The following is a 22,925-nucleotide window of genomic DNA, read 5'->3' as shown; positions in this document are numbered from 1 at the left end:
TATAATACAAAAAATTTACTTTTTCCCTCTGTAAAATAGCTGCACAGTTCTGTTAGATTTTATGAGCAGGTTTTGTAATTTATTTGTAGTTTAACCACTTGAGACTGTGGTTGATATTTAAACAAATAAAATGCTGTTAGTTGTTGATTAACCTCTTCATTTTAACTTATATGGCTGACACATAAGGGCGGCACGGTGGCTCGGTGGGTAGCAATGTCACCTCACAGCAAGAAGGTCCTGGGTTCGATCCCCAGGCAGGAAGGTCCAAGAAAGGAATAAAACAAAACTGAACTAAACTGAACTGAACAGAACAGAACTGAACAGTACAGAACAGAACTGAACAGTACAAAACAGTACAGCACAGTACAGAACAGCACAGAACTGAACAGTACAGTACAGAACAGAACTGAACAGAACTGAACAGTACAAAACAGTACAGCACAGTACAGAACAGCACAGAACTGAACAGTACAGAACAGAACAGACCAGAACAGACCTGAACAGTACTGCACAGTACAGAACAGCACAGAACAGAACAGAACTGAACAGTACAAAACAGTACAGCACAGTACAGAACAGCACAGAACTGAACAGTACAGTACAGAACAGAACTGAACAGAACTGAACATAACTGAACAGAACTGAACAGTACAAAACAGTACAAAACAGTACAGCACAGTACAGAACAGCACAGAACAGCACAGAACTGAACAGAACTGAACAGAACTGAACAGAACTGAACAGTACAAAACAGTACAGCACAGAACTGAACAGTACAAAACAGTACAGCACAGAACTGAACAGTACAGAACAGAACAGCACAGAACAGTACATAACAAAACTGACTGGAACAGAACAGAACAGAACTGAACAGAACAGAACTGAACAGAACAGAACTGAATGGAACAGAACTAAACAGAACAAAACAGTACAGCACATTACAGAACTGAACAGTACAGAACTGAACAGTACAGAACTGAACAGCAAAGTACAGAACAGAACAATACAGTATAAAATAAACAGGATGCAGAATGACTACACTCAGAATCAGAAGAAAGGAAAATGTTTTTGTAATTTTTACAGTTATTATTTAGCAACTGCAGGTATAAACTGATTTGGCATAACATTATGACCACCTTCCTAATGTTGTGTTGGTCCCCCTTTTGCTGCCCCATACACAACAAACTGTGATGCACTGTGTATTCTGACACCTTTCTATCAGAACCAGCATTAACTTCTTCAGCAGTTTGAGCTACAGTAGCTCGTCTGTTGGATCGGACCACACGGGCCAGCCTTCGCTCCCCACATGCATCAATGAGCCTTGGCCGCCCATGACCCTGTCGCCCGTTTACCACTGTTCATTCCTTGGACCACTTTTGATAGATGCTGACCACTGCAGACCGGGACACACCCCACAAGAGCTGCAGTTTTGGAGATACTCTGACCCAGTCGTCTAGCCATCACAATTTGACCCTCGTCAAACTCGCTCAAATCCTTACGCTCGTCCATTTTTCCTTCTTCTAACATCAAATTTGAGAATAAACTGTGTGATACTGTATATCACTACTAACAGGTGCCGTGATGAAGAGATAATCAGTGTCATTCACTTCACCTGTCAGTGCTCATAATGTTATGCATGGTCGGTGTAAATGGGATGTACCAACAGTTTGTGTGAAGTCTGATGCCTCAGGTTAGAGTAAAATGCATGTTTATAATCCTAAAACAGAAGCAGAATAGAAACCAATTCACATGTAAACAGTTAAAAAGTGCCGTTTCCTTCTGGTTTACCTTTTTTCTCCATCTTCTTCATGTCTCTCAGTTTGTCAACATTGTGTGGGTCATTCAGCCAGAGCTGCATACGCACGAACGGTTCTCGACCCTTCAGACTTAACTTGTGCCATGGTTTGGGCCTGGAGAGCAGATCTGAGACTGAGCCTTGGGTCAGGCCTAAAATACTCTCACCAAACAAACGCTGACCTGTAAATAACGCACACACACACACACACACACACACACACACATGCAGGGGTTATGACTGGTGCACTCTGCTTTATGTTTTTGATTTACAGGCCTTTTGAGAGGTTCAGAAAGAAAGTGCAGTTACAATGAGTAACAGTTATGAAACAGTGGGGCAGTAGTAGTTTAGTGGGTAGAGCTTTGGGCTATCGATCAAAAGAGTTTGAATCCCAGAGTTTGAATTCTGCCATGCAGCCACTGTTAGGCCCTTAAGCAAGGCCCTTAACCCTCTCGGCTCCAGGGACGCATACAATGGCTCATATACACCGATCAGCCATAACATTAAAACCACCTCCTTGATTCTACTCTCACTGTCTATTTTATCAGCTCCACTTACCATATAGAAGCACTTTGTAGTTCTACAATTACTGACTGTAGTCCATCTGTTTCTCTGCATGCTTTGTTAGCCCCCTTCCATGCTGTTGTTCAATGGTCAGGACCCCCAGAGGACCACCACAGAGTAGGTATTATTTAGGTGGTGGATCATTCTCAGCACTGCAGTGACACTAACATGGTGGTGATGTGTTAGTGTGTGTTGTGCTGGTATGAGTGGATCAGACACAGCAGCTCAGAATCTCGGCGCTGGTGTGCTAGCTGAATATCCCGCTGCACCATCTGGGCGCCTGTCTGTAATGTTTTTGTTTTTTTATATATGCGCCCCCACACAGATGTAACAACAGTTCAGCTCACCCAGGTTGTTGTCGGTCAGCACCTCCTTGACCCTCTTGGTTATGGCGTAGGTGTCCAGCTCAGGCGACATGGCCACCAGCTCCTGGATTCCCAGCTGGGCATGTTGCTGCTGGAGTGCCAGCGTCCCTGTTGCGCTCTTGGTTTCGTGGGACTCTGTGTGCTGTGGGTGAGGGTGCTGGTTCTCCTTACTGCTCTCCAGCACCAAGCTAACTGGCTCGAGAGGCATGCTGGGATGGCTGTCCTCTGGGCTGAGGGGAGGGGACGGCGACAAGCGGGCAGTCACTGGGCTTTTTTCTGAGGTAGAGGATGAGGTTCAACAAATTAGGGTTTTACAACACACTGTATTACATTTTTAACTTTTTATTAGGCTGCCAATATATATATATATATATATATATATATATATATATATATATACAGTACAGGCCAAAAGTTTGGACACACCAGCCAAAAGTTTGGACACACCTTCTCTTCAATGTTTTTTCTTGATTATTTTTATTTTCTACATTGTAGATTAATACTGAAGACATCCAAACTATGAAGAATTATGTAGTGAACCAAAAAGTGTTAAACAAACCAGAATATGTTTTATATTTTACCAACTCTACCTCTGCACAACCCAACTGATGGTCTCAAACACATTAAAAAAGCAACAAATTCCAAAAATTCACTCTAGACAAGGCACAAACATTCATTGAAAACCATTCCAGGTGGAAACCTAATAAAGCTGGTTGAGAAAATTTCAAAGAGTGTGCAAATCTGTCATTAAAGCAAAAGATGGCTACTTTGAAGAATCTAAAATATAAAACATATTCTGGTTTGTTTAACACTTTTTTGTTTACTACATAATTCCATATGTGTTCCTTCATAGTTTGGATGTCTTTAGTATTAATCTACAATGTAGAAAATTTAAAAAAATTAAGAGAAACCACAGGAATGAGAAGGTGTGTCCAAACTTTTGGCCTGTACTGTATATATATATATATATATATATATATATATATATATAATCTAAATTTGATAAAGAGCTATTGGCTGGCCAAGTGTCTACACAGACATGATTGCCTATGTCTAATGGAAGCTGCAATAGATTGCTACCCTGTTCAGGGTGTTCCTGCCATGCACCCAGTATTTCCATGTGAAAACTGACCTGCTAGGACCCTGACCAGGATAAAGTGGCTGATGAAAATGAATAATAATAATAGAAATAAAACCCTTAAACTGACCGTGGTTGTTGCTAAGGTTGGGCTGCTGGTTGAGGCTCTGACCTAACTGGTCCAGAAGCCAGAGCTGCATGCGAATAAATGGCTCCCGTCCCTTCTGAGTGAGCTTGCTCCAGGGTTTGGGTCTGGACAGCATGTCACTCACACTGCCCTGAGAGAGGCCCAGTACCTGCACCAGAAAATAAAAGCATTTCTAATTAAATAATATAATTTAACAGACGTTCAGGTCTTCATTATTTACACTGAATATAAATCTAAGGGTATTTGGTTGTAGTAAAGTCATTTTAACGCTAGGTGGCAGAGTAACACCACAAACACTGTAACTGTGTCAGAGCCCCAGAAGCTTATAAATAAAACCAACTAATAAATAAGAACTTTTTAGTGCTAAATAAGTGCTTGAACTGTGGATGTGTAACTTTATATACTTATCTGTCTGTCTATTTGTCCGTCTGTATTGTTACTGTATACTCACATGCATTTTTAGTAAATTATAATACTTACTTTTCAAGTGAAATACTTTCTAATCTGCCCACTGGCATAAATAAAAGTGTAAAATATAGACACTTAAATTTAGGTTTTTTTTCTGTGGATGGCTTCCATAACCTTATATCATTTAAACTAAGTCATTTTGTACTTTTGTAGCCCATTTTGTAATTACAACAATCCTTATTTAGTGAATTTAGTGTCTTAATCTCATGATTGATTCATCATTTTGCTCAAAAAAAGAAATATATAGATATAAATATGGAAAACAAATAAGTGGATCTCATGCTTGTACTTAATAATAATATCACACACACAAAAACACTTTCTTGACATGATTGGGGTAAAGTTGATGTGAGACAATGTTCATAGTAAGCATTATATAAATGAGTCTGACTTGACTGATACACATAACTTGTGTATAATCTACCTCACCATTATTTACTCAGTACCATGTACTGACCAACACTTGTCTCTAGTCTTGTCTTCATTTACTTTCATTCTCGTATTAATGTAATGTTGTTTATCTGCACTGTACTGCACTTCTTTCTATGTTGCACCTCGGACCTGGAGGAACGTTGTTTCGTTTCAATATGTACTTGTATATAGCTGAAATGACAATAAACCTCTCTTGACTTGACTTGCTTAAAATACTGCCTTTTTTGACAAGTTATAAAGTAGCGTCAGAACTGAATAACTAAAAAAAAGGGGGGTAAGAATCACCAGGTACAGGTACTCTTTAAAATATTTTTTACACTGTGTTGGATATTTCTATGGTTGGTTTCTATAACCTTATATCATTTAAACTAAGTCATTTTGTACATGTATAGCCTATTTTGTAATTACAACAATCCTTATTTAGTAAATTTTTCTTAATCTCATGATTAATGATTATTCATTTTGCTAAAAAAGAAATATATATAGATATAAATATGGAAAACAAATAAGTTGATCTCATGCTTGTAATAATAATAATAGAAATAATCTCACACCAAAAAATAATTAACACTTTCTTGACATGATTGCTTAAAATACTGCCTTTTTGACAAGTGATAAAGTGGAGTCAAAACTGACTAATTTAATAACAGATAATATTTTTAGAGCTGCCAACCATGACAAGTATAGTAATACCAATACAAATGATTTATTTATTTATTTATTTATTGTCTGTTTACCACCACTTTCTATCTATCTATCTATTCATTGGGAAAAAGGTAGGAAACACCCCGGACACACCCACACACACACACACACACACACTCTGGATTGAGAGAGGAATCCAGAGCACCCAGAGGAAATCCATGTGAACACAGAAAGAACATGATGTTTATTGTAATATTGTGATAGCAAAGTCTTACAAAATATTATAATAAACATTATAATAAATGGCATGTTCTCCCTGTGTCCACATGGGTTTCCTGCCTTTTATCACCTGTATACTGAACCTCAAAACCTGCACTCCAATTCTGGGTTTTGTAAAGAGTATAAATGATGACTGTTATGAACCCCTCCACCAGTGAAACCCACTTACCAGGTCACCAGGTACTGTTTCAAATATATTTTATACAGACTGTGTTGGATATTTCTGAATGGCAGCTCTGACCTTCCCTTCCAAACTAAATTGATTGCAGGTTTCAATCAGACTGTGGTTTTATTTCTATTATGTTCTATATCTATTAATTATTTTATTACTGCTTTCATTTCTATTAATTAACTTGTACATTTTGGACATATCCACTGTACAAACTATGCTGACACATCTTCGTTAGGAGACCCACCTTTTCTCCGAAGATCCGCTGACAGATGCCATTTTTGGCCAGTTTTTCTTTGACCTGCCGTGTGAGCTCGAGTGTGTCCACTTCTCTGTACATGTACATCTCGTACTGCTCAGGCGTGAGTGGTGGCACAGTTGGTTTAAGAGCCCGGGAGATGTATGAAGGATAGAAGGGCATCCTCGCTCCTCCACATGCTCCCTGCTCCCCACTCATACACACCTCCGGCTCCACTTTCACGGGCCGGCTCGGTGGAGGCTCGTCCTCCTCGTTGCACGGTGGCTCCTCTGTGCTCGGCAAGCATTCGGCGTTCCACGGCCGGGGCACGGTCGAGGGCACAGAGGAGGAGGAAGAGGAGAGTGAAGGCGAGACGGAGGTGAACGGACGAGACCAGTGCTGGTCGAAGTAGGTCCCGGCTTCACCGATCTCTGTCTTGACTTTACGGATGATGTTTTGGACAAAAGCAGCAGGAGAGAGAACGCTAAGGGGAGTCTGAGGGCTGCCAATAAAGCTGGGTGGGCATGTGGGCATGGGGCTGCCCTCTTCCTGTTTAATGTATGTGGGTACAGGGCCAGGCATGCTCTTGGGTGGCTCCTGAGAACAGAGGCTGTGGCTGCTGGACTCCAGCTCAAGCAGGGCTTGCTGCTGCGCTTGCATCTCCCACCGTGCCTGCTGAAGGATGCTTTTAATGGTATCATCTGAATTACTGCCTACACCACTGCTGCTACGCCCTGAGGAAGTGCCCAGAGAGGACTTACCATCACCTATACAACACACACACACACACACACACACAAACACATTATAATAGAATTGAAATGTTCACCAAATGACTCTTTCTCCTGTATCATTAATATTCAGTAGTAACAGTAATATACACAGGATCAAAAGAATGTAGCCACTTATCTTCTTTGTCATGTCATAATAATCACTACGCAATTAAAATAATAAATTATAACTAGTATAAAATGTATATTATCTTATATTAACTTAATATAAATATTAAAACAAGGTTTTTTTTATTCATTCATTCATTCATTCATTGTCTATTGGTCACAATGGGTCCAATTCACTATGCAAAAGGCCAATTGATCGGACCCCAGTCTATCACAGGGCAAACACACACACACACACACATACATTAACAGTGATTTTTAGTAACTAGGGCGGCACAGTGGCTCTGTGGGTAGCACTATCGCCTCACAGCAAGAAGGTCCTGGATTCGAACCCCAGGCGTAGCGGTCCGGGTCCTTTCTGTGCAGAGTTTGCATGTTCTCCCCGTGTCTGCATGGGTTTCCTCCGGGAGCTCCGGTTTCCTCCCTCACAGTACAAAAACATGCAGCCAGGTCAATTGGAGACACTGAATTGCCCTATAGGTGAATGGGTGTGTGTGTGTGTGTATGTGTGTCTGCCCTGTGATGGACTGGCGCCCCGTCCAGGGTGTTACTGTGTGCCTTGCGCCCATTGAAAAGCTGGGATAGGCTCCAGCACCCCCCTGTGACCCTAATTGGATAAGCAGTTAAGAAAGTGAGTAAGCACCACAGGGAGAACATGCAAACTCCACACAGAAAGAACCCTGGCAAATGGCCCCTGTGTGGTGTCACCTTCATCAATACTCGTATACCATTCTTTAATCAACATGAATTCATTTTTTCTAATTGCAAAAAAGTGGCTAATACAGCCCGCCTTCAAATCAATTTTAATAGCTGTAAGATTGATGAATCTGAAACAACACAAAACTCATAAATTTCAAATAGACAAAGTGAATAAAATATAAAATATTTCATTTACATTAATGGTATTGTGTTATAAATTATTGACTAACTCAATACTAATTATTTAAGCTAAATAAAGTCACTGTGTCCTTTAGTAAGTAAAGATTGTACATGAAAAAGTACATCATGAAATATTAAGCTCCATTAAGGTAAAACTGGCTTCAGGGTTCGAATCTTAGGGGTGCTATCGGCTGTTTGGGCCTCTGCATTGACATAATTAACTATTGTCCAGGTAAAAATGGGGAGGGTGGCTTGTCAGTGCTCTCTCAATGCCAGCCCCAAGCCCAGATATAAATAGGGGGGGTTGCTTAAGGAAGAGCATTCGGAGTAAAAACTGTACCAAATCAGGTATGTAGATTAGGTATGCTGTGACAACCCCTATATACAGAAGCAGCCAAACTGAAAAAAGCTCCATTAAGGTTATATTACACCTGTGTTTCTTTAATGATGTCTATGTACAAAGTAAAGATAAAAGAGTTACATTTTAGTACTTATATGAGGGTTCTTCAAAAAGTTTCCACACTTTTTTTACTCAATTTCAAAAACAAATTCATCACTTTTCTACAGTCACCTTCTGATGCATTTTTTCAGCATCGTACCAACTTTTTAATGCCATCAGCAAATGCCATCGTAGCCACCGATGCACCGCTGCTTTCACATCATCACATGAAAATCTTCTTCCCCTTAAAGCTTCTTTGAGTGTCCAAAAAGGTGGAAATCAGATGGAGCTAAATCCGAACTATAAGCGTCTCTCAGTCTCTCAGATATAATCGATTACTCCTCCTCCCATCCTCACCGCTTCCAACCAAAATATAAAAGTGTGGAAACTTTTTGAAGACCCCTCGTAGATTTGATTTTAAAATTTATTTTATTTGTGTGAATGATTGGAACATTTTTGTTTTGTAATTATAGACTATAAACCCTGTTTATATGGGCACAAAGAAGTCATCAGCTGTAATTATTATTCAAGGCCATTATTTGGAGGCCAAGCCAGAACGATGAACAATATTACAGAACCATTAAATTATTGATCTAAGTTAATGTATGTAAGGTTTAGTTACACCATTATCCTACAATAAACTCCTTTGGACAAAGATTTAAGTGTAGAGAACAGGGCTACAGGACTGAATTGGTGTGGTAAGCAACGCCGTACCTCCTCGCTGAGACTGGATCTCTTTCTTCGCCTGTTCCAGAATGTTCTTAATGGCGTCATCTGACCCAGTTTCTGGAGTTCGGATGCGAGGAGTGATACTCCCTGCCACAGAGCAGGAAATAAAGGGAGAGAAAGAAAGATCAGGAGAAAGGAGGTGAGTGGGATGGTTGATCAGAGAGCACTTCCAAAGCTTTTCACTTGACTGCTAGATCAATGGCAGGCTTTGAGAACATGGCATCAAGTGACATGGCAGTATCATGTCAAAGCTCTCGTTTCAAAGCTAAGAAAGCCCACGAAGTAAACAGACTTGAAAGTACCACAACAAATACAGAGGAGATTGAAGCATGACATTGATAGTTTAAAGTTTGTAGATAATCTACTGGAGCTTCCACAGGAAGAGAGCAGAACAGAGAACACGGTATTGACGTACCAAGGGTTATACAACCCCTGGCAAAAATTATGGAATCACCACTCTTGGAAGATGTTCTTTCAATTGTTTAATTTTGTAGAAAAAAAATAAATCACAGACATGCCACAAAACTATCATTTCTCAAACTGTCAACCCTCTGGCATTAAGAAACAATAAAAAAAGAAACAAATATAATAGTTGTGGTCAGTCACAATTGCTTTTTTTTAGATCAAGTAGAGGAAAAAAATATGGAATCACTCAAATCTGAGGAAAAAATTATGGAATCATTAGAAAACACTGCACCATTATTACTTTGTTGCACCACCTCTGGCTTTTATAATGGTTTAAACTCTCTGAGGCATGGAGTTAACTAATGACAAACAGTATTCTTCATCAATCTGCCTTCAACTGTCACTTGCTGTTGCCAGATCAGCTTTGCAGGTTGGAACCTTGTCATTGACCATTTTCTTCAATTTCCACCAGAGATTTTCAAATGGATTGAGATCCGGACTATTTGCAGGCCATGCCAATGACATTATATGTTTTCTTGAAGGAAAGTTTTCACGTCCTTTGCCCTATGGCAAGATGCATTATCATCTTGAAAAATGAAGTCATCATCACCAAACATCCTTTCAACTGATGGAATAAGAAAAGCGTCCAAAATTTCAATGTGGACTTTGGCATTTATTGAAGACCATCTCCCCTGTGCCTTTACCCGACATGCAGGCCCATATCATCAACAACTGTGGAAATTAACATGTTTTCTTTAGGCAGTTATCTTCATAAATTTCATTGGACAGACACCAAACAAAAGTTCCAGCATCATCACCTTGCCCAATGCAGATTCGCGATTCATCACTGAAGATCACTTTTATCCAGTCACCCACAGTCCACGATTGCTTTTCTTTAGCCTACTTTAACCTTGTTCTTTTCTTTTTAGGTGTTAATGATGGCTTTTGTTTGGCTTTTCTGTATGTAAATCCCATTTCTTTTAGGTGATTTCTTACAGTTCAGTCACAGACATTGACTCCACTTTCCGGCCACTTGTTTCTCATTTGTTTTGTTGTGCATTTTCTGTTTTCAAGACATATTGCTTTAAGTTTTCTATCTTGATGCTTTGATGTCTTACTTGGTCTACCAGTATGCTTCCCTTTTACAACCTTCCCATTTTGTTTGTACTTGGTCCAGATTTTAAACACAGCTTACTGGGAACAACCAACATCTTTTGCGACATTCCACAATGATTTATCTTCTTGAAGGAGTTTTATAATCCTCTCATTTGTTTCAACTGACATATCTTGTGTTGGAACCATGATTCATGACAATCTGCTTTGTGCAACAGCTCTCCGAGGTGTGAGCACTCTTTTTAAACTGAAGAATAATTAGCAAATCTAATCTGCTGCAGATGTTTTGTTTTTAAACTGCAAATTACAGAGTGATTCCATAATTTTTTCCTCAGATTTGAGTGATTCCATATTTTTTTCCTCTACTTGATCTAAAAAAAGCAATTGTGACTGACCACAACTATTATATTTGTTTCTTTTTTTTATTGTTTCTTAATGCCAGAAGGTTGACATTTTGAAAAATGATAGTTTTGTGGCATGTCTGTGATTTTTTTTTTTTCTACAAAATTAAACAATTGACAGAACATCTTCCAAGAGTGGTGATTCCATAATTTTTGCCAGGGGTTGTAGGTGGGTGTGGACCTGGTACATGTGGACTGGACAATATACACCACGATACTGGGATTGTAAACACATCCCAATATCACTGTGTATACAGCACTATTAATAAATCAGATTACTTTTATTTAGTTTAATTTAGGACAATTTAACTGGGTTACACAGATTAAACTTAATTTCATGGGTCTGTCTCAAAACATTGTGTGCTCTCTACATAAACAGCACTTTACTTTATCCTACACGGTCCTGTCCCAATTCTTAGATGCCCTAAAATGCTGCCTACTGCAATGCCTTATTCTGACCGATATTCTGACTGAATAACGAGAAAGCATTAAGTGGCACAACTTTTCTCACAAAAATGTTAAATTTGGTGGACGTAAGTGGAGTAGAGGGCGGAGTTATTTTTAAATGTGAGTAATTCTTATTCATTTTTAATTTTATAAATGTATACAAGTGTCATTTATTTTCAAATATTTATTTTAAAATTTGACAGGCGGGCCGGGCCAGTAGCAGATGCGGAGATGAACTAATATAAATTATCAGTCAAAGAATGAATATCTGTGTGCAGAAACGATAAACCCGACTTTAGCAAGGTCGGTAGTGTTTGGAGTGCGCCGTCTTGTGGAACCAAGTGAAACGCAGGGTTTTGCTTTAGGACAAATTTGTAAATGCTTAACGGGCCAAATTAAACAGCATAACGGGCCGTATGTGGCCCGTGGGCTGTAGTTTGTCCACCACTGATGTATGCAGTGGGCAGTGAAGCAGCTCACTAAGTTTGAGACAGACCCCATATCTGCTACTAATTTGATATAGTACCTCCGTAAGAAAAATGTGTATCATGTGGATGCACATAGTGGTGATATGGAACACACTGTCTATAAATGAAGCGGACACCTCAAATGTGGAGGGATAGTGGCAGCAGGGTCTTCCATGAAGATGACATTTAATCATAAAAAGCTGAAGAAAGCAGGTACACTACATCAGGGCTTTTCAAACCCTGGATCACGACCCTTGTGTGGTTTGTGAGCCAAAAAAAATGACATAAAATCAAAAATCAAACATAATAAATTCTGCGGTACTATGAATACTGCAGCAGCAGCGTCTCCCGTAGTTTGTGCACCTTAGATAAGTAAATAAGCAGCTGACCAGAGATTAATGTGCAAAGCTTTAAAGTACACACACTCACCTCTCTGGCGAACCTGGATGGTGCGCAGGGCCAGGATGTTCTGTTCATCAGACAGGAACTGCTTCATCTTATTGAAGGGCTCTTTGCCTTTAACGGTCAGTTTCCTCCACGGTTTAGGCCGGGCCAGTATTTCACTAACGGAGCCCTGCGAGAGCCCCAGCACGTAGTGTCCGAACACCCGCTGACCGATGTTATGCTTGAGCAGCTGCTCTTTAACCTGATAGGCTATCTCCGACGTGTCCAGCTGGTCGTCATCCCCGACTCCCGAGCTCCCGCTCTCCGACTGGTCACTGGCTAAGTTCGACTCCACGGCAGCAGGACCCGAGGAGCCGGGAGTGACCGACATGAGGGCAGCTTTGGCAGCGAACAGCGCAGTAGGGAAGGTCATGAGGGAGGAATTTTCCTTCTTGAAGTGAGGAGAGAGAAGCTGCTTGTGTAAGAGCTGCCCTGCGCCGTGTTTCTCACTGGAGAACGGTGATGCTGAGAAAGATCGTGGAAGGTCGTGGGTCACGGAGGTACCGTCAGGATGTGCTGCTCCTGGACTGGAGGATGACCGGCCGTCTCTTAGTAAAGCTCCTGGAGGGGAAGAGTACGAGCTCATAGGTCGACCGAGGTCCTTAGTGGGGCCGTCTGATTGGTCTTCATCTTGAGGATAATTGAAGAGCCATTAGGGGACAACATAAACGTTTATGTTTCTTTAAGTATGTTATAGGAAAAAAAGTTTCTATTAAATTATTTGTGTTTAAATATTGTTTGTTGTCTGATGCTGTATTTTAAATGCAAAGCTCCTCAATAAGCTGTAATTTAGGAACCTCCCTCACATATTCAGTCACATTTATGCATCACATCAGTGACACAGTGTGTCCTATTATATTTTTTAAATATTTTGTTCATGCATTTTCTCCCTTTTTCTCCCTTTTAGCGAGTCCAATTGCCTGACTACGTCATGCTTCCGCTCCACCAATGCAGATCCTTGCTCTGATTGAGGAGAACAAAGCTAACCCACGCTCCCTCCGACACGTGGGCAGCAGCCGTATGCATTTTGTCACCTACACTTTGACGAGTGCAATGCAGATCAGCACTGTGTACAGAGAGACACCCCCTGATCAACGCACTCTTTTCCCATCTCTGTGCAGGCACCATCAATCAGCCAGCAGAGGTCGCAATTGCATCAGTTATGAGAGAGTCCCTATCCAGCTTTTTAATATCCCACCCCTATCTGAACAACAGGCCAACCGTTGTTCATGTGGCCGCACAGCCCAGTCGGCAGGCAGCGCCGAGACTCGATACGATGTATTCGAGATCCCAGCTCTAGTGTACTAGTGTGTGTTTTACCGCTGTGCCACCTGAGCGGCCTGTCCTTGTTGTTATTTCATTAAAAATGAACACTAGCGGTTTGTTGTCATGCCACGGGAGGACGGATGCTGGCGTGTATGCTATAACGTTGAAATTGAAGAACAGATGTGACAGGAAACCATATACTAGAATGTATTCAGAGAAAACACATGAGGGCGTGTAAAGAACATGCCAAACTCAACTCAAACACAAAGATACGAACTCTACCTGCTGAAACACCTGAACACCCTTGGTGCCTACTACACACGGCTGAGATGAATTAGGGTGTGTGGTCAGCAAACGATTGTGTGGGTAGATCAATGGCATTATGGGTAATGTAGTAAAAGGATTCTTCTCACCTTTAGTCTGTAGGACTCTGCTTTTGTCTATCAGAAATCTGTGGGAAGGTAGAAAAGTCTCTTTGTCCAGCAACAAAGCTCCGGCAGCTTTGGCAGATTCCTGTGTATGCACACACACACACACACACACACACACACACACACGCACACATGCACTTACATTTCTGGCATTCATTTAAAGCAAATTACAGTTATGACTAAATACAATTCAAGCAATTGAGTGTTAAGGGCCTTGCTCAGGGGTCCAACAGCGGAAACAAGGTGGTGGTTGGGCTTGAACTGGCAACCTTACTAGATACTAGATACATTTCCATTATGGATAATGGATGATGACAGTTACTCACATCATGGCCAAGTTTCTTTACTGAAAGATTCATACTTTTTTATACTGCAATGAAGACTCAAAAATCTGTAACAAATCTCTCACCTTGGACGAGCTTCCGTTAGCAGACGGTAGTTTCATAGTTTTCAGAATGCTGTAGGGAAAGAGGGACGTCAGGACTGTCCTACCCAGTGCATGTACAGTCAATAATAAACCATAAACCTTTCTTAATCGGGACATTTCATTTACCTGAGTTCAGTTTTGACCTCCTCATAGTCCAGCTGGGACTGTAGTTTAGCCTCCAACCTCTGCAGAAAACACACAAACACAACACAACTACATCAGAACTGATTTTATACCAGCAAGCAGATTAGCATGTAGCAGCTGTCTGTTTTACTACTGAAAACTAGTTTTACCAGCTTTTGAATTCACCTCAGCTCCTGCTAGGTCATAAATCTAGGTTGTAAAGTAACCAGAGAAAAGTAATTTTACTGTATAAAATGTCAATAAAACATTTATAGCAAGTTAAAAAATAATTCATGAGGATGTGGAACTGTTGTTCTTGCTGTTTTAAGGTTGTCCTGCAACTCTTATCAGGTGACTTAGCTTATTTATACATTCCTCATCAGTCCTTAACCTCATTATTTTTCAGACAAACGTAAAAACTATTAAACCATTCGGTGGCTTTGAAGCTTTTTGTATTTTGACTAAGACTTTAGGAAGCCTCCTGACCTTCATCATAATTGTAAAATGTTGCATAAAACGTCTTTTTTAAGGAAACCAGGTTATTTAATTTGAAATTACATATTTTTTTTTATTTTACATTAACATCTAGAACTTGTTTTTTATGTAGTTGTTACATCTATTTCTCTATTTCCTCGGCTGCTCTCGTTAGGGGTCGCCGGCGGATCGTGATCTGCATTATTGATTTGGCACAGTTTTTACGCCGGATGCCCTTCCTGACACAACCCTCCTTATTTATCCGGGCTTGGGACCGGCACTACGATGCACTGGTTTGTGCATCTTAGCGGCTCAGTACCTATAGGACGATTCAGTGTTTTCAATTAGCCTGGCTGCATGTTTTTGGACTGTGGGAGGAAACCGGAGCACCCAGAGTAAACCCACGCAGACACGGGGAGAACATGCAAACTCCACACAGAAAGGACCCGGACCGCTCCACCTGGGGATCGAACCCAGGACCTTCTTGCTGTGAGGCGACAGTGCAACCCACTTAGTCATCGTGCCGCCCATGTAGTTGTTACATATATAGATTTAAATACAGTGCAATTCCTCAACACTTTTCTCCAATCAGTTTTGTTTTTGAACATATTTTGTTAATGATTATAAATTTAGAATTTCTTGTTCATAAACTATATAGACAAAAGTATTGGAACACCACTTCTATTTATTGAATTCATGTGTTTCAGCCACAACAATCTCTAACAGGTGTAAAAAATCAGTAATATAAAGGAATTCTTATTCTTATTTCATTCATGTCACACACATCGAGGCCTGGGTAACTGTATTTCGTTCTTATCATGTACGTGGTTGAATGACAATAAAGCTGAGTCTGAATTGTGTTTCCAAATTTGCAGCAACAGTTTGGGGAAGGCCCTGTCTTGTTCCATAATGACTGTACCCCTGTGCACAAAGCAAGCTCTACAAAGACATGAAGAAAAGCTCAATTTAAAGAAACTCCAGAGTCCAGACCTCAGACCATTGATCAGCCCTGGAATGAACTGGAATGTCAATTAAAGATTTACTGACCAACATCAGTGCCCAGCATTACAAATGCTCTTTTGACTAAATGGGCACAAATTCCCACAGACATACTTCAAAGTATTGTGAGAAGCCTTCACACAAGCATGGCTGTTATAGTTGTAAAGATCACATAGATGTCACTGTATTTTAATACCATTTGTTTTTGAAATAGGATGTCCAGCAAGCTCATGGTCAGGTGGCATTGTGTGTAAATTAAGCGTATATAAAAAATAAAAATAAAGAAAAAACACAGGAAAATAGGTAGTATCAAAACACTCAATTCGGTACAGAAGGTTTTACGCAGTCAGCTGTAGGTGCTGCTAATTAGAAGTGAAAACATCCACGACCGACTGTTAAGCATCAGGCCACACCAGATCACAGAGTAGAACCCAGAGGAAGTGTTTCAGGTCTAAGGTGGAAAGCTCTTGTACACAATGTCCAGTTTCAGTGTTAAATCATTTGTCCTGCTCACTTACCTCTACAGCCTCTGACTTATAGGCCAGCTGATGTTCCAGCTCTGCAATCTGGCTGGCCGATGAGTCCTGCACCTCCTGTAGAGTGAACTGCAACCTCTGGACGTTCTCCAGCAGTCTGAGGATTTCTCTGTCTTTGGAGAAGAGCAGCGTTTCCAGTCGGGACGGCGAGCACTCGTCCTTCTCGTCCCTCCCTTCTCTCCCCTGAGACGGGCCGCGGCAAAGCGAAAGAAAGAGAAGCAGTGAAAATCCCCTTTTTCAACTTCAAAATATCCGCCTCCGTCGTTTCCACTTTCCTATAATCATATTACTTCAAAGAGTCACTAATGAGGAGGAGAGGGAGGCGCAGGGGCTTTAACTCGTGCCGTCGAGTGTACGGACAAGCGACTCTTTCTTCAGTACGTGAGTGAGGCTCCAGAGCCTCAGGACGACTCTGTGTTGAACCGAGTTTGCCGTCTTTAATCTTAAAAGCTGAGAAGGGAATGATGGGTCGTACCTCGCTCGAGCCCTCGTCGCCTCCTTTAGAGCCGCCGTGGGTGCTGGCGAGCTGTTCCCGTAGCTGTTCCACCTCCCTCTGTGCCAGCTCTGCTCTCTGCCATCAAACACACAGTCCTGCTTTACGAGAGCTCTCGAGGGTACTTGTGTAGAACGCAGTGAAGTACTTAGAAAACTTTTTGAATGGCAGAAGTTGCGGATTACTCATGTTTATACATCCAGGAACATAAAATAACAATTAAAATACAACCACAATTCAGAAAAAGTTGGGACAGTATGGAAAATACAAATCATATAAAGATGCAGTGTTCCTTACATTTACTTTGACTTTTATGTGATGTCAGACAGGATGAACCTGAGATATTTCATGTTTTATCTGCTCAACTTTATTTCGTTTGGTAATAAACATCCATTCCTGCATTTCAGGCCTGCAACACATTCCAAAAAAGTTGGGACGGGGGCAATTTAGGCCTAGTAATGAGGTGAAAAAACTAAATATTGATGTGATTCGTAAAGGCCAAGAGCACAAGCTTAACCTGAACGCCCGTGATCTTCAATCCCTCAGACAGCACTGCATCAAGAACCGCCACTCAACAATAGCTGATATAACCACATGGGTGAGTGATTAGTTTATCAAACCTTTGTCAAGCTCTACAATACAGAGTTACTGCACAAATGCCACTTAAAACTTTACTTATGTTAACCATGTCCAGAAACGGCGTCGACTTCTCTGGGCTCTAAGGCATCTAGGATGGACCATCACACAGTGGAAACGTGTATTGTGGTCAGATGAATCAGCATGAATTCCAGGTCTTTTTTGGAAAAAGACGAAAAGGACCATCCAGACTCAGGAACAGTCCAAAAGCCAGGGTCTGTCATGGAATGGGACTGTGTCAGTGCCCTTGGTAAAGGTCATTTACACTCAATTAATGCAGAAAAGTACATTGAGATATATGTATAAACATATGCTGCCTTCAACACGTCGTCTTTTCCAGGGACGTCCAGCAGTTTTCAACAAGACAATGCAAAACCACATGCTGCACACATTACAAAGACATGGCTGCGGAAGAAGAGGGTACGGGTACTGGACTGGCCTGCCTGCAGTCCTGACCTGTCCCCAATAGAGAATTCTGAAAGGAAAAATGCGACAACAGCGACCCCGTACTGTTAAACATCTTAAGACGTGTTTGGAGGAAGAACGAGACAAAATAAGAGCTGAAACACTAAATCACTTGGTCTCCTCGGTGCAAAAACATCTTTTAAATGGTGAAAAGGAACGACAACATTACAGAGTGGTAAATGCTTTACTGCCCCAACTGTTTTTGTAATGTGTTGCAGGCCTGAAATGCAGGAATGGATGTTTATTAGTAAATGAAATGAAGTTGAGAAGATAAAACATGAAATATCTCAGGTTCATCCTGTCTGACATCAAATAAAAGTCAAAGTAAATGTAAGAAATATATATATATACCCTACGTAGTGCACTTCACAGGAACAACTGGGGTGAATGGAACGCTCCTACAGAATTGGCACTAATGTTTGAAAGAGCGCTTTCTGAACCAATTAGACCTTCTGATTTAAATTTTTTGTAAGAAATGCTGTTATTTGTATTTATATAGTTTGCGTCACACAGATGATGTGTTAATGAAACGCTTGATCGGCTTTCTAACGAGTTCGTGTTTTACTTCACAACCGGGAAAAGTTTGGAGGTTTTAAATTATAAGCACATCTACAAAATAACGGATTCTATTCCTAATGGGATACACGGTTATAAATTTAGTAGCATCTGGAAGAACAGAAACTAAGGTAAGCAGTGGTTATGATTTTTTTGCTGTGTTTTATTTAAATTACTAGAGTCCGAGTCAAGTCATGAGTCTTTAGGCTAGAGTCTGAGTCAAGTCACGAGACTTTAGGCTAGAGTCCGAGTCAAGTCACGAGTCTTTAGGCTAGAGTCCGAGTCAAGTCACGAGTCTTCAGGCTAGAGTCCGAGTCAAGTCACGAGTCTTTAGGCTAGAGTCCAAGTCAAGTCACGAGTCTTTAGGCTAGAGTCCAAGTCACGTCACGAGTTTTTACGCTAGAGTCAGAGTCAAGTCACGAGTCTTTAGGCTAGAGTCAGAGTCAAGTCACAAGTCTTTAGGCTAGAGTCAGAGTCAAGTCACGAGTCTTTAGGCTAGAGTCCGAGTCAAGGCACGAGTCTTTAGGCTAGAGTCTGAATCAAGTCACGAGTCTTTAGGCTAAAGTCCGAGTCAAGTCACGAGTCTTTAGGCTAGAGTCTGAATCAAGTCACGAGTCTTTAGGCTAAAGTCCGAGTCAAGTCACGAGTCTTTAGGCTAGAGTCCAAGTCAAGTCACGAGTCTTTAGGCTAGAGTCCAAGTCACGTCACGAGTTTTTACGCTAGAGTCAGAGTCAAGTCACGAGTCTTTAGGCTAGAGTCCAAGTCAAGTCACAAGTCTTTAGGCTAGAGTCAGAGTCAAGTCACGAGTCTTTAGGCTAGAGTCCGAGTCAAGGCACGAGTCTTTAGGCTAGAGTCTGAATCAAGTCACGAGTCTTTAGGCTAAAGTCCGAGTCAAGTCACGAGTCTTTAGGCTAAAGTCCGAGTCAAGTCACGAGTCTTTAGGCTAGAGTCCGAGTCAAGTCACGAGTCTTTAGGCTAAAGTCCTAGTAATTTAGGCTAAATTACTAGAGTCAGAGTCAAGTCATGAGTCTTTAGGCTAGAGTCTGAGTCAAGTCACGAGACTTTAGGCTAGAGTCTGAATCAAGCCTCGAGTCTTTAGACTAGAGTCCGATTCAAGTCACGAGTCAATATAATATACACAAAACATATATTGAAAATGTTTTGACTTGTGACTTGAGTCGGACTCTAGCCTAAAGACTTGTGACTTGACTCAGACTCTAGCCTAAAGACTCGTGACTTGACTCAGACTCGTATTTTGTGACTTGTGAACATCTCTGCTCCACATAGAAGGACCCTGACCACTCAATTTGGGAATCAAACCCAGGACCTTCTCACTGTGAGGCGACAGTGCTACCCACCGAGCTACAGTGCCGCCCGAATACAATTAGGTTAGGCTAAACCAAAACACATCCCGTCTCCATCGCTTCCCCTCACTCTCAGTCACTCCCTTTCTCAAACTGTTTACCTGCTCGGTCGCTCTCACCGCCGCTCTCAGCGCCGCTCTCACCGTCGCTCTCACCCCGCTAATTAATGACTCATTTCACAAACTTTTATCTAAGAGTCGCTGGCGAGAAAAAGGAAAATCACCGCCGAAAGAAAGGAAAAGAAGGAAGCAATCAACAAAACGAGCGAACTAACAGCCGGATCACGCCTCGCGTCTCAGCATCCGTCGCGATGTGCCGTCTGGCGGCCCTGCGCTGCCTGCAGACGGCTAATCACGGAGCCCCGAGAAAGTGGAGGGTGGAGGGTGGGTGGTAAGAGGAAGAGGGGCCGCAGGGGCGTCTAATTAAGCCCGAGGCTTGATTACAAAAGGTGATTATCTTTACAAATGCAGGATCGTCTGAATTAATGTTGAAACAAAAGCTCTGCACTCACCTGGTTTGCTTTCTCCAGGTTCATCCTGAGCGCACCCACTTCCTCCGCTCTGAAACAACAACACACACCACACATCAAATAACAATAATAACAATGGCACGATGGACAGTATTGAGGAACCACATGCACCAAAAAGTTAAAAAGAGAAATTTCGAGGAGTGCACTTTAATGTAATCACGTTTCAGCCACCATGAAGTAGGAGTAATATTAATTTAAATATAGTATAAATTACCCACGTTGTATGTTCATCTACAGACACACATCCAGTAATACAAATAAATTTTCCCTCCACACATCATCAATTGATGAACCTATTTCTAAATGTCATGTCTCTAATTGCTTTCTACACAGTAGAGTCACATTATTATGACCACTTCCCACTTTTCAAAGACATATAAGATATATATGGTGGGTATATAAGGTGTGCGATGGGCTGTCTGCGCATATATCCCTCATTGCTGTCATGGGTAAAATTGTCTTCCCTGGGGCGGATGGGATCTTCCAGCAAGACAGTGTAACCTTTCACATGACTAGAAATGTCCGACATTGGTTGGAAGAGCATGACCAAGACTTCCGAGTACTACCCTGGCCCCCTAATTCCCCAGACTTGAACCCAACTGAGCATCTGTGGGACCAGCTCGATGGTCGCGTTCGCTCTATGGATCCTCTCCCACACCTCCTCCAGCAGCTGTGGGATGCACTGCAGTCACCAGGGCTTCAAATACCTGTGACAACCTACCAGGACCTTACTGAGTCACTTCCAGCCTGTTTAGCTGCTGTCCATGTTTTGACATGTTAACAGCATGATCGGTTATTAAAACTTAGTAATTAACAAGCATTTCAGGGCCAGACATGGGCAGCACGGTGGCTCTGTGGGTAGCACTGTCACCTCACAGCAAGAAGGTCCTGGGTTCGTAAAAAACTGTGCCAAATCCCGCCGGCGACCCCTAACGGGAAGAAGCCGGAAATGCCGACCCCATAACCGAAAAACAGGACAAAGGCTGAGGAACAAGAAGATTTCAGGGCCGGACAATCCACAATAAAGTGGCGGCTTTAAAGCAATGAAATATAAGTCATTTCTTTTGACATGTTTGTAAGCCAATCACAGGTAAATTAATTATGATTGTTACAAGCCGTTAGCTTCCAAAAGAGGATGAATATGTGTCTGTCCAGTCATTGCGCAGATGAAAAACCGGTCTATTTGCTCTAAAACCAGAAGTATGTTTTTTGAGATTTGATCCTCTTCCTAAAACCAGATGTAAGCATATTCTTGTCTGTCTGTCAATTTAGTTTCTTTGTTTTTTGTGTCTTCCTGCTTCTTGTTCCTTGTGTATTTCTTTATTGGTTGTTGTGTGCATTACTTCCCTTTTGTATTTATTCTAGTTACGTTTAGTATCTAAGAATTGAAGTTTTCTTTGTTGGTTTAAGAATTGTAGAATCTCAGAATTGTCTGAATATCGTTGTTCTAAGAATTATAAAATCGTAGAATTGTCTGTATGTTACTAAAAATTAAGTTATTTGTTGTTTCCTTATCTACAAAGTTTTATAGCATCTTTGTTCTTTATCCTGAGTGTGTAACCGTGTTCTTGTATTTTTCTTGTTTTCTTTAATAGTTAATAGGAAAAACTTTAGTACAAAAGTGCTCTTCAAAGTGAAAAGGGTGCTGAGCAACCACTCAGAGCTGTACAATGTTTTTTGTTTTGACAAGTTAACAGCGTGATCGGTTATTAAAACTTAGTAACTAATTATCATTTCAGGGCCGGACATTCCGCAATAAAGAAGTGGTTTTAAACCGGTGAAATGCAAGTCATTTCTTTTAACATGTTCGTGAGCCAATGTCAGGCAAATTAACTATGGTCATTGCAAGCATTTGGTTAGCTTCCACAATCTCTGGGTGTGTCACAAACTGCACATTAGTGTACAAAACCATTTATTAAATTTTATTGGTATCATGGCTGTTTTAAATGCTATTAATTATGAAGTGAGTTGTTTTAATACACAAGTTTCCCAATAATGTAGAAAATGTATCTTGTTCACACACACGACAGCGATGAACCAGCAACGTACATCAACACATCTTCTGATACAAGCCAAGGACGTCCTTAACAACTTTGCTTTAGTCTTAGTACCACATAACTTTACAAACAAATAAACTCATCACATTATTCATACTTCTTCCCATCGCAAACATTCAAATATAAAATCCACCATAAGTGGAAGAACGTACGACAATTCAAGTAA

At 41.1% G+C, this 22,925-nt stretch overlaps 1 protein-coding gene across 1 annotated transcript in view; it reads right to left on the bottom strand.

Moving 5' to 3' along the window:
• The window catches only part of cux2b (cut-like homeobox 2b), a 186,704-nt gene that overhangs the window by 3,399 nt on the left and 160,380 nt on the right, over positions 1-22,925 (bottom strand). Inside the window, exons 9-20 of the mRNA XM_062998879.1 lie at positions 20,685-20,733; positions 17,136-17,231; positions 16,643-16,843; positions 14,655-14,713; positions 14,511-14,559; positions 14,084-14,183; positions 12,390-13,034; positions 9,113-9,214; positions 6,191-6,948; positions 3,933-4,098; positions 2,707-3,000; positions 1,789-1,977 (exon numbers count right to left, since the gene is read on the bottom strand). Of these exons, the coding sequence (XP_062854949.1) occupies positions 1,789-1,977; positions 2,707-3,000; positions 3,933-4,098; positions 6,191-6,948; positions 9,113-9,214; positions 12,390-13,034; positions 14,084-14,183; positions 14,511-14,559; positions 14,655-14,713; positions 16,643-16,843; positions 17,136-17,231; positions 20,685-20,733 (2,708 nt within the window). The remainder of the gene's footprint in view (positions 1-1,788; positions 1,978-2,706; positions 3,001-3,932; positions 4,099-6,190; positions 6,949-9,112; positions 9,215-12,389; positions 13,035-14,083; positions 14,184-14,510; positions 14,560-14,654; positions 14,714-16,642; positions 16,844-17,135; positions 17,232-20,684; positions 20,734-22,925) is intronic.

The sequence above is a fragment of the Trichomycterus rosablanca genome, chromosome 7 (assembly GCF_030014385.1).
Source record: "Trichomycterus rosablanca isolate fTriRos1 chromosome 7, fTriRos1.hap1, whole genome shotgun sequence".
Lineage (NCBI taxonomy): Eukaryota > Metazoa > Chordata > Actinopteri > Siluriformes > Trichomycteridae > Trichomycterus > Trichomycterus rosablanca.
This window is presented reverse-complemented; position numbering and strand designations above follow the sequence as displayed.